Source organism: Pungitius pungitius, chromosome 20, assembly GCF_949316345.1.
Source record: "Pungitius pungitius chromosome 20, fPunPun2.1, whole genome shotgun sequence".
Lineage (NCBI taxonomy): Eukaryota > Metazoa > Chordata > Actinopteri > Perciformes > Gasterosteidae > Pungitius > Pungitius pungitius.
The window spans coordinates 15,624,596-15,637,020 of record NC_084919.1 but is presented as its reverse complement, the minus strand read 5'-3'; the positions used below and the strand labels follow the sequence as shown (position 1 = coordinate 15,637,020).

Sequence of the window (12,425 nt, the reverse complement as noted above, 5' to 3'; positions counted from 1 at the left end):
TCGTCTCCCTGTAAATGCAGAATGCTGGTACTTGCCAATTTTTGGCGTGTACCACCCCCAAAAACCAGGCCAAATACGAGTTGTGTTTGACTCAAGCGCACAAGAAGGTGGCATCTCTCTCAACAGTGTCCTTCTCTCTGGCCCAGATCTAAACAACTCCCTCCTTGGGGTGCTGCTGAGGTTCAGAAAGGAACCTTTTGCAATAACAGCTGACATCCAACAAATGTTCTATGGATTCTTTGTGAGAGAAGACCACAGAAACTACTTGAGATTCCTTTGGCGCAAGGATAACGACATGACAAAAGAGATAACGGAGTACCGCATGCGAGTCCATGTCTTTGGGAACAGCCAAATATATACGGCCTGCGACGAGCCGCTCAAGAAGGTGAACACGAGTTTGGATCTGACTCTCGCCACTTTGTCGACAGGCACTTTTATGTGGACGACGGCTTGATCTCCCTTCCCACCGAGGCAGAGGCCATTGATTTGTTGAAGCGCACTCAAGCATCACTTGCAAAATCTAATCTTAGACTGCACAAGATTGCCTCCAATAGTGTTACGGTGATGCAAGCCTTCCCTCCTGAAGAGCTTGCTGCAGGCCTAAAAGACCTTGGGCTTGGTGAAGAAGCTCTGCCTGTTCAAAGAAGCCTTGGATTGTGCTGGAGCATAGACTCTGACACTTTTACATTTAAAGTAGCAGTGTCTGACAAGCCGTTCAGCCGCAGGGGAGTGCTGTCCACTGTCAACAGCCTCTTCGACCCATTGGGCTTTGCTGCACCCGTGACAATCAGAGGACGAGCACTGCTCAGAGAACTTTCTGCTGACGTGAACGACTGGGACGCCGAACTTCCAGCAGACAAGCTAAACAGCTGGAAAACATGGGAAAAATCACTACAGGATTTGAGTAACTTGCATCTTCCCCGTTCATACATACAACAGTCTCTCTCCGGTGCCAAATACACTGAGCTGTGTCTCTTCTCCGACGCCTCAAACTGGGCAATCGGTGCAGTGGCTTACTTGAGAGTTGTCACTACAGATGGGCAGAGTAAAGTCGGCTTCGTGCTTGGAAAAGCAAAGTTAGCCCCTCAACCAGAACCGACCATCCCTCGCCTCGAACTTTGTGGAGCTGTGCTAGCTGCAGAAATGGCTGAACTGATCCTCGACGAGCTCGACCACAAGCCAGATGCGGTAAAGTTTTATTGTGACAGCAAAGTTGTCCTCGGATACATCCACAACGATTCAAAACGTTTCTTTGTATACGTGCACAACCGTGTCCACCGTATTCGCCAGACAAACGATCCAAAGCAGTGGCACTATGTGCCGACCGACCAAAATCCAGCTGACCTGGCCACGAGGTCTGTTCCGGCATCACAGCTCATGAACACAATGTGGTTTACAGGACCAGAATTCCTTCACAAACCACCCAAGCCGGATATAGATAAGTCCTTTGAGTTGGTAGATCCTGAAAGCGATGTGGATGTTAGACCTCAACTGACCACCCTTGCCACTCACATAAGTGAAGGTAAACTTACCACAGAAAGGTTCCAACGCTTCTCCACCTGGGACTCTTTGCTGAGATCAGTTTCCTTCTTGATCCATCAAACGCGTGCACACAAGTCAGACTCGAGGGACGCATGCAAAGGATGGCATCAATGCAACAAACCACGAAGTCAAGAAGAGTTGGCAAAAGCAAAGCTAGTTATACTAAAGTCTATCCAAAATGAAGCTTATCCAGAGGAGTATATTGCATTACAGGAGAACAGAACACTCTCAAGAGCGAGTGCAATCCTGGATCTTGATCCTTTCATGTGCGATGGTCTCCTGCGGACTGGAGGACACATCGATTCTGACGTAAAAAACCCAATCATACTCCCAAAACAAAGTCATGTCACAAAACTACTGGTGAGTCACTACCATGCCAAAGTGGCACATCAGGGCCGACATTTCACTGAAGGAGCAGTCAGGGCCGCTGGCCTGTGGATTGTTGCTGGCAAGAGGCTGATCGGTTCAGTCCTGCATCACTGCGTCACCTGCCGCAAATTGAGAGGAAAGATCGAGGTCCAAAAGATGGCAGACCTTCCTCCAGAACGTCTAAGCTCATCCCCACCATTCACATACGTGGGATTGGATGTTTTTGGTCCCTGGAATGTGACCACGAGACGTACAAGGGGCGGAGCAGCTCACAGCAAACGGTGGGCTATCCTCTTTACATGCATGAGTACCAGAGCTGTGCATGTAGAAGTAATAGAGTCCATGGACTCATCCAGCTGCATCAATGCCCTGCGAAGGTTTTTTGCTCTAAGAGGGCCAGCAAAGCAACTGAGGTCAGACAGAGGTACAAACTTTGTGGGAGCCAGTTGTGAACTGGGCATGGGACAAGACGTTCCAAGTGTGTTTAAATACCTTCAAGAGAACGGTTGCAAATGGGAGCTTAATCCCCCACACGCATCTCACATGGGTGGTGTGTGGGAACGCATGATCGGTGTTTCCCGCAGGATTCTCGACTACATGCTGCAGCAATCCAAGCGTGCTCCCCTGACGCATGAAGTGCTTTGTACCTTGATGGCAGAGGTCTCAGCCATCATTAATGCCAGACCGCTAGTCCCTGTTTCGTCTGATCCATCTTCGCCAGTACTGTTGACTCCTGCTATGCTTCTAACTCAAAAACCGGGTCTGATCGCTCCAGTCGGCAGTTTCGGGAAAGAGGATCTCTTCAAGTGTCAGTGGAAACAAGTGCAGGCCCTAGCCAACGAGTTTTGGACCCGATGGAGAAATGAATATCTTCACACTCTTCAGCCGAGGCGCAAGTGGCGCACAGCATCCAGGAACCTGCAGGTAGGAGATATTGTGCTGCTAAAACAGAGCCAATCACATCGCAACGAGTGGCCAATGGGACAGGTCACTTCCACTTTTCCAAGCAGCGATGGGAAGGTCCGTAAAATTGAAGTCAGGACAACATCACAAGGCAAAGTAAAGACTTTCTTAAGGCCCATCTCTGAAGTTGTCTTGCTTTTGCAAAAGGACAGTCAAGAGTCAACTGAGGACAATTAAAGCTTAAGTGGCACATTCAAATGCCAGACGGGGAGTGTTCTGCCTTCAATGTTGAAATAATTGTTAAGACAACTTTAAGGTTTGTTTCAGTGTTTTAATAAATCTGTGTAGCCATTTTATTTTGAAATAAACGGTAAAACAGGAAGTGAGGCAACAGGAAGTAGGAAGTTGCAGAGCAGAGAATAACAAACGGCTTAAACGGAGCAGTGTAAAAAGAAAACACACAATCTAACTCCATCCAGCGTCTGAATCCCTCAGAAAAGCAATGGCTGTAAGTGTTTATGTTCTTTATCTGTTTAACGATAAGAATAATGATTTTAAGTTACTTGATTTCAGATGACTAAGAGGTTTTTTGTATTCTTCTTTCTAGTTTTCACTCTGATTCAACGTTGCCATGTTTGTACAAAATAAAAGGAGCAAGTACGCTCACGTTCCTGGCTCTTGAAAAGGAGTTTGGCTTGCTGTTAATTCATGTTTGTCAGGACAATGACAGAGGGCGACCCAATAGCAGACGCAGACACAGGTAAGCAGGGTGCAACGCTTTTATTTGTGAGTAGCGTGGTCTGTGCGGGGCACGATGCGGGACGGTCGGGCAGGCGGGGTTCGAGCAGGGGACAGACGTAGTCAGCCGGGCGAGGTTCAAGCAGGGGACAGGCGTACTCAGCCGGGCGGGGGTCAGGCAGGAGGCAATCAGGCAGGCGGGGGGTTAGGCTGGAGACAGAGGTGGTCGGACAGGCGGGGGTCAGGCACGAGACAGGTGTGGTCAGACAGGCGAGGGTCAGGTACGAAGGGCAGGCCGGGAGAAGACAGAGAGACGGGAACGCTGGAAAGCTTGGAGACATCACAAGACGATCTGGCAGGGAGCTGACAAACGAACAGAGGTTAAATACACCGGGGAGGCAATCAGGGGACGAGAAACACCTGGGAGGGGTAGAGACAAACACTTGACGAGACACCGGCTGTGACACATGTTAACACTTTTGGGAAGTACAACACATGAAGAGAACAGTACATCCTGGATTCATTAAACACATTTTAAGTCACATCAGGAGTCTTATTAAATAAGTTGTGGTGATGTACAAAGTGCTAAACCTAAATAGAGGTAAAAAAAGCATGCTGTGCCAGGAATCTAACCTACATCTCCGTCGCCAGGGGCCAAGAGCTCTGCAAGTGAGCTATCTGCTCTGATACAATTTTGTAGTTCGAAACGTCCCTCAAATAGGATTGGTGACTCTCTTGCAAAACTACAGGGAATATTCACACTAAAAAAATTATAACTGCCTTCCTGTTTGTTTTAAAGCATAGTCCTCAGAGACGTTTTAAGTCTCCCTGTAATACATTTGTTAAAAAATTAGCATACCCAAAGTAAGAGTGCTTACCGTCAGCACCCCCCCCACGCCCTTTGCCGTTGCTTCAGTGAGCAGAGCAGAGACAGTGTATGGAGATTGCAGAGTAAACGTGTTCGCATCTCCACCCGTATGTAGCAGAATACGTGTATTTAAACCATAGATTATATGATAATCATAGATTAAATTATATTGAACTACTTACCGCCAAGGCCCCCCCCCTCTCCCTCCCCTCGTCATCTGTTCGTATTGATCGTATGTGCCGCAGCAATATCTGGCCCGAACCTGAAATGAGTTTGACAGCCCTGCTCTAAAGTGTAAACATTTGAGTCAATATCTTCAACAAGGAGAGTAATCTGGATCCATTTGTTTGTTGTATCAGCCGGACACGCGTATAAAAAGACAAGGGGAAAAAAAAGTACGCCTGTGTCGGGAGTCGACTCACGCCTACATCATTAGAGCCTTAGCAGGAGAGCTATATTCTCTGACAGGATTACAGAGTCAAAAGGTCAATAAAATAGGATTGGTAACTGTCCTGCTAAAATACAGGGAATATTCACACTAATAGAGATATAACTGACTTCCTGTTTGATTTAGAGCATAGTCCTCAGAGACTTTTTAAGTCTCTCTATAATACATTTGTTAAAAAAGCAACATACTTGTAGGTCAAACAGGGTGCCGACGCTGCTTCGTCGAAAACTTCTAGGGGGCGCTATGGAGGCAATTATTCACTTTTGATCCAAAACTCCACATCAGGTCTGTAAAGGTCATCACTAAGGACAGAGTTTTGGAGTTTGCCAAGGCTCAGAAGATGTGCTTGAACTTTCATGTGAAGATTGTGTCGTCACGGCAACAAAATTAATCCAAAACTCCCAATATTCACTGTAACCTATCATCACAGTCTTTCGGCTTATATTCCCAGATTTGAAGTGGATCCGATTAAAGGGCTAGGGGATGTACATCTGACTGTAGAAATTTTGCATTGACCTAAGCCAATAGGTGGTGCTATACTTTTTCAAAAATCACTGCATGGCAATAGTTATAGGCCTACACAAGCATCATGAATAAACATTTCTAGACAGAAATATAAATGTTCCTTGGAGTTATAACATTTTACATTTTGTCAAATATTGTCCAAACTGGACGCAAGAGGTAGGCCCAGGCCCAGGTAGTTTTATGAAAACTCTTGATTGTCAGGTTGTCAGGATCAACTTGCCAGATTTTGAAATGGATCGGATTTAAACTCTCGGAGGAGTTTGTCCGTTTGTAAATGGAAAAAATGAAGAAAAGTGCAAAAATACAGAGAATCACTAAGCCCCCTAATGTTAGATTTTTAAAAAAATTTCAGGGGAAGTTCTAGGACCCAATGTGAACATGTTCTAAAGATTTGGTGGCAACAGGCCTTTTACTTTTAAAGTTATTGGTCTTTCCTTTAAAGGCCACACCCCCTACAACTTGGTCCATCAATTAAAAACCCAATGAGATATCAACAAGCTTTTAATAACTTTAGATTGCATTGAGCCAATGATCATTTTGCTGAAGATTTCATAAAAATCGGACAAAGCGTCTGGGAGGAGTTAGCTAAAACGGTAGGCGCATTTGCATACCATGATTTACTTTTTTGTAAGCGTCTGGGAGGAGTTCGCAAAAACATGTTTTTCACTAAATTCAAAATGGCAGACATAAAACGGTAGGTGCATTTGCATACCATGATTGACTTTTTTGTAGAGCACATCCAAGAGCACCTGTTTGCAAAATTTCAAGTCATTCGGTAAAAGTGGGCAAAAATGTCCCCAGAAGGAGCACAAGCGCTAGAGAGCACTTTTTTTCATCCCCAAATTGCGCGACCCCAAGAATATCTAAATTTTTTGCACACAGTTTTTGAACATGGCAAAGGCCCCAAAAGTGCGATTGAAGTGGTGAAATAATAATAAGAAAAAGAATTCTTCGAAACACAACAGGGCTTCGCCCGACTTTCAGTCGGCTCAGGCCCTAATAATTCTTGCAATTTCAATAGGGCTTCGCCCGAATTTCAGTCGGCTCAGGCCCTAATAAATTGTTGTCGACAATGATCTGTGTGCTTTCTCATTTTAAGCTGCACAAGCTAATAATGAACAGTGTTGAATTAAGTGAAATTGTCTTGTTAAGTGGTTCTGCTTTTAAGAACTTTTCACTAAAATTAAGAAAGGAAACAAACTGAAAGAAGAATCGACATCTTATTTTGAGTCAATATAGTGCTTGAAATGATTGTTTTACCACTCATCGCAAGATATTTATCACCTTTCTGATGCCTAGATAATTTTTCTTATTTCAAGAAATCTTGCTAATTATAATTATCTTACTGCACTGGCAGATAATTTATCTTGTTTTAAGTATTTAACTTCTCAAATTAGGTATTTTTTTACTTACATTTAGATGGTTCATTTTTGCAGTGCAGTGCTTTATCACCAAATCCAACACTGAGATTATAAATATAATCTCATATTGCTTGACACATGGAGGCTGGTTAGGGAAGGTTTGGGAAGTGGCGGATTACATGCAATGGGATTATATTAATCCCATTCTAGGAAATGGGTTTAAAAATAGCTGATGTTTAAAAAAAATAATTTGAGATTGAGAAGCCTTTGGGAAGTAAGATGGTAGCACGTCAGGAAATCTGTAGATTAGATCCAAAGGGCTGTAAGGAAGGTGATCCGGGCTGATCCGTTTGACACTGAACATTATGTGAGACACTTAATGTTCTTAAAGTCCATGTGAAATAACCACAAGGTAGAGCCTGTTCCTTTGTCCAGATGACACACTCATTGTGTTACTGTGGAAGTGGGCATGTTCATGGCTCAGCTGCAGTGGAGCGTGTGGGTGCAGGATGAGCTGGAAGAGGATGGAGACGGAAGGTCACACTGAGCAGAAGGGTTTGGGCCGCGGACCAAGTGCGTCTGTGTTGTGTTAAAAAAACCGTTGTGAAAAGGATTGTTGTTGAGCATTGTGTGATGAGGTGGATCCACTGGCGAGCCGGCTACAGCTACATTTAACTAAGAACATGAAGTGCTCACAAATACACAATGAGATGAACATAATAGTTTGATACTTCCCATTAGCAGAATTATTATCAGTTACATTCCTGTGAAATGTGTAAATATGTCATTTAGACAGCATTAGGAGACATCTAAATGAACCATTTTAATCACAAAATGATTGGAAGACATTTTTGAATGATTGCCCTGGCAACATCACAAGTTAAGGCAAGTTACAAAGCTTCAGTAACAACAATTGATCTCAGACTAGTTTTCCTATAAAATGTTCAGGAATCAGGAAACGTTTATTGCCATAATATGTTGGACTTGCATGGAAATTGTCTTGGCGGTTGGTGCATGACAGAAGACAGTACAATAATGACAACATAGTGCAGCAATAAGATTAAAATAAAAGTATAATACAATATACACTCACCGGCCACTTTATTAGGTACCCCATGCTAGTAACGGGTTGGACCCCCTTTTGCCTTCAGAACTGCCTCAATTCTTCGTGGCATAGATTCAACAAGGTGCTGGAAGCATTCCTCAGGGAGTTTGGTCCATATTGACATGATGGCATCACACAGTTGCCGCAGATTTGTCGGCTGCACATCCATGATGCGAATCTCCCGTTCCACCACATCCCAAAGATGCTCTATTGGATTGAGATCTGGTGATTGTGGAGGCCATTTGAGTACAGCGAACTCATTGTCATGTTCAAGAAACCAGTCTGAGACGATTCCAGCTTTATGACATGGCGCATTATCCTGCTGAAAGTAGCCATCAGAAGTTGGGTACATTGTGGTCATAAAGGGATGGACATGGTCAGCAACAATACTCAGGTAGGCTGTGGCGTTGCAACGATGCTCAATTGGTACCAAGGGGCCCAAAGAGTGCCAAGAAAATATTCCCCACACCATGACACCACCACCACCAGCCTGAACCGTTGATACAAGGCAGGATGGATCCATGCTTTCATGTTGTAGACGCCAAATTCTGACCCTACCATCCGAATGTCGCAGCAGAAATCGAGACTCATCAGACCAGGCAACGTTTTTCCAATCTTCTATTGTCCAATTTCGATGAGCTTGTGCAAATTGTAGCCTCAGTTTCCTGTTCTTAGCTGAAAGGAGTGGCACCCGGTGTGGTCTTCTGCTGCTGTAGCCCATCTGCCTCAAAGTTCGACGTACTGTGCGTTCAGAGATGCTCTTTTGCCCACCTTGGTTGTAACGGGTGGTTATTTGAGTCACTGTTGCCCTTCTATCAGCTCGAACCAGTCTGGCCATTCTCCTCTGACCTCTGGCATCAACAAGGCATTTCCGCCCACAGAACTGCCGCTCACTGGATGTTTTTTCTTTTTCGGACCATTCTCTGTAAACCCTAGAGATGGTTGTGCGTGAAAATCCCAGTAGATTAGCAGTTTCTGAAATACTCAGACCAGCCCTTCTGGCACCAACAATCATGCCACGTTCAAAGTCACTCAAATCACCTTTCTTCCCCATACTGATGCTCGGTTTGAACTGCAGGAGATTGTCTTGACAATGTCTACATGCCTAAATGCACTGAGTTGCCGCCATGTGATTGGCTGCTTAGAAATTAAGTGTTAACGAGCAGTTGGACAGGTGTACCTAATAAAGTGGCCGGTGAGTGTATGCTATTGGTTAGTACGCTAAAAACTAAAGCTATGGGTTAGTAAGTATTAGTGTAACATTACCCAGTGTTTGTAGAGAAAACAGAGGAGCAACCTGTCAGACATAAGTCCACATCATAGTCTATTTTTCATCTAACTAACTCTCCTGTCATTTCAGATCCACCCACCTCGTCACCTGATTTCCTGCACCTGGTTCTCCTCACCTGTGGTGCCTCCCCTCGCCAGCCACTCAGTATTTAAGACCGTCACATTCTGTTGCTTGCTGCCAGATTGTCTTGTGTGTCCAACCAAGTTTTCCAGCGTGTCCCTAGTTATCCTGTCTACCTCGATCCTGACCTTGTCTGTTACTTGACCCTGACTTACCTGCCTGCCCCGTTTCGGATTTGTCTGCCTGTCTCTTTGCCATCCTGGTTCTGAACCTGCCTGTCCTCGCTTGCGGATTACGTGCCAGCCCCTCTGGAATTGTTTACCTCCCAACGGATCTCCTGGTTTTGGACCCTGCCTGAACTTTCATTAAAACCCCCCTGTCTTGTCCACCGCGTCAGAGTTGTGCGTTTGGGTTCTCCTGTACTCCGGTACCAGTAACCGTGACACAACTTGTCAATCACAGTAAGCCCGCCTAAAAGCATACTCCACTCTATGGTCTGTTTTACTCTAAATGGACCATCATTTACAGATGGACATCATGCTGCATTGAAGAGGACCCTCCCATAAATGCACGCTTACTGAGTGAATGGTTTAACAGACACTTCTGTTCTTTTTATCAAAGCTGTCTATACAATCTGACATAGGATTCTCTCATTATCAGAGAGAATAAAAGTCTCCAGACACAGGCACTGATCTCTGGATCTCTGGCCGGAAAGCTGAAGGCAGTTAATGTATCAATAGCAAAGGGCATTTAGGCAGATGGAGAAAGAGGGACGCGTCGTCCATCTCTGTATGGAAACTATGGCATGGCACGATATTGTGTGATTATGTGTGTCACATTCGGGGTGGTAGGAAGAGGCCCGGCACAAACGCAGACTTCCAAAAAAGAGACTTGAATCAACCGCCAACAGGGATCCAGAACTTCCAAACAGGATGACACACAAAGGACATTTAATGATGCGACCAGGGACAAAAGACACACAGGGAAGGCATGCCAAGGCAGGAAGTAAAGCTAACCCAGGGACACAAGAGGCAGGAAACTACAAAATAAGACAGGAAACAAACCCAAACCGTGACAACGTGGGTATTTCTTTGACATGCTACATTTGATGTAACAAAGTCAATGGTTGGTTCCATTGGGCTCCCGTCTACGCTAACTTCATGATCAAAGTGATTGATGCATGTAGTACACAGAAATCATCATTATCAGCTACATTGTCACTTTTTTGTATTAGTGCTTCTGAGCACAATATAACGTGTTTATCAACCTGTCCACTTGTAGAGAAGCTGACTAAGTTGACTACGCCGCTACCGAGATAACCTTCTCTACGTATCGATCATGATTGATTTCTTGATTCTTTGTCGTCAGGTCGATCCTGCAAATCTGGCAATAAAGCACAATGTTCATTTTCTATCATCAAACTATGAAATAAGTTGTGTCATGAATAACACCCTCGAATCGACGTAGTAGTTACTGGAGGCTAATATCCATATATAGCATGTGTGAAAAGCAAAGAGGGGTGTGTTGTGAATCAATTAAAATAGAAGAAATAATGAATCCAACATTCTGTCAGACAATGAGCCCTGCTCGGGCAGCAGGAGTCTTAAATATGATTAAAGGAGGCTGTGGAATATTATGATGTTGTCGCTGCACAGTAGTTGCATCCAGGGGCGGATGGTGTATAGGGGCGATTTGGGCAACGCCCCACCAACTGGGAGAAATAGGGGGGGGGGTTCAATAAATTCTATCACAGCAAAAGGAGTTTTCAGTGTTCTAGACATATTATCTGTCATTTTCCAATCAGATTCAGGTCACGTTTCAAATGGTCGTGCGTGGCGAACGTGAACTGAACGTACTGTATTAATGCTCAATGAACGTTACTGTGAACTCAGGTTAACATTGTTCAATAGGGTACCAGATTTCTATAGAAAACACACCGTAAACACGCCTTAATAAGTAGCTTGCGTCATCAAAAAAAAAAATGCATGGAGGCGACAGCTGCGTTTAGCAAAGAGGCGGCGTATAATAATTTAAATGAGTTTTATGAAGTTACTGACAAGGTCGATGAGGATGGGAGGAATCTGACATTTCTTTGCAAACATTTGGGGTGGTAGGAAGAGATGTCGGGCATGGAATCCTCTGCAGCGTATATTAATGATAACTGTCGTGTTTTTATTTCTTATTTTAAAAAGACCATTCAAGCAGCATGTGTTTGAGAATGTACTGTAGGGGTAAACGCTGCTGCTGATGCTAGTGTGGAGTGAATGGACAGTAACATTTAAGCAACAATGGGGAAATGCTGTCCCCTCAATGCTAATGTAAACCCTGGTTGGATAAGGATTCAAAATTGGATATGTTATTATATATAAAATCTGATGCATAGCTTCAGTGTTAAAACTGAGGCCTGTGGCAATAATTTTGAAAAATAATAGCTTGCAGCAACATATGGAAAAAAAGAACTGAACTAGTTGGAACTGTGAACTTAGTTCAAATATTTTGAACTATGAACTAGTTCATGTAGAAAGTGAACTTTCCCAACACTGACCAACACAATAGATTGGCCGTAACACACTCACCCATTTTAGAATCACATTGTGTTAACTTGTGTATAATTCCCAATTTCTATTGATGTATTTGCACTTACTCTTACTAAATTCCACAAGGCAAATAAATTAAGTTAAAACTTTTTCCGTGGTCCCATTTGCCTTTGTAAGAAAATGTTCTATTTTGTCTTTATTATTTTGTCAGAATGCACCAGAATGCTTCGTCTTCGGCTTAGACATCGTCTAAGCGGCCCTAACGCCATGGTTACCAGGGCCCGGATGATCCCCACCGGGAGAGACAGGGCTTCACTGCACTACCCGGTGCCCCCATCCTCTCGGTACTCTCCAGGGGTCAGGCTGTTGTCCCCGCCATCGTTTCGGGGCACGGCCGGCCCCAGCGAGCGCGAGCCCAAGGGCCGCTCGCTCCCTCCGAGGAGGGTTGCGGTGCTGTTAGACCAGTGTTTCCCTGCCAGTGCGCTGTTACAGGGCACTGTGTCTGCAGACCCGAGAGTTCCAGAGACCAGTGTCGAGAGGCTGGTACCCTTAAGAGAGTTTCTGGGAGAATGGCGAGCCCTCCCCCATGTAACTCATTGGGTCCTGCGTAAAATCGACAGGGGCTATGCCATCCAGTTCAAGAGGTGGCCGCCTCGATTCAGAGGGGTTCTTCCCACA

General features: G+C 44.7%; 1 protein-coding gene across 1 annotated transcript; it reads left to right on the top strand.

Moving 5' to 3' along the window:
• Positions 1-1,344: 1,344 nt before the first annotated feature.
• Positions 1,345-11,669, top strand: LOC119194863 (uncharacterized). Its single transcript, XM_037449326.2, has 3 exons — positions 1,345-3,322; positions 3,422-3,574; positions 9,220-11,669. Exon 1 carries the CDS (start codon positions 1,378-1,380, stop codon positions 3,049-3,051), a length of 1,674 nt encoding a protein of 557 aa, XP_037305223.2. The 5' UTR covers positions 1,345-1,377; the 3' UTR covers positions 3,052-3,322; positions 3,422-3,574; positions 9,220-11,669.
• The last annotated feature ends 756 nt before the right edge of the window (positions 11,670-12,425 follow it).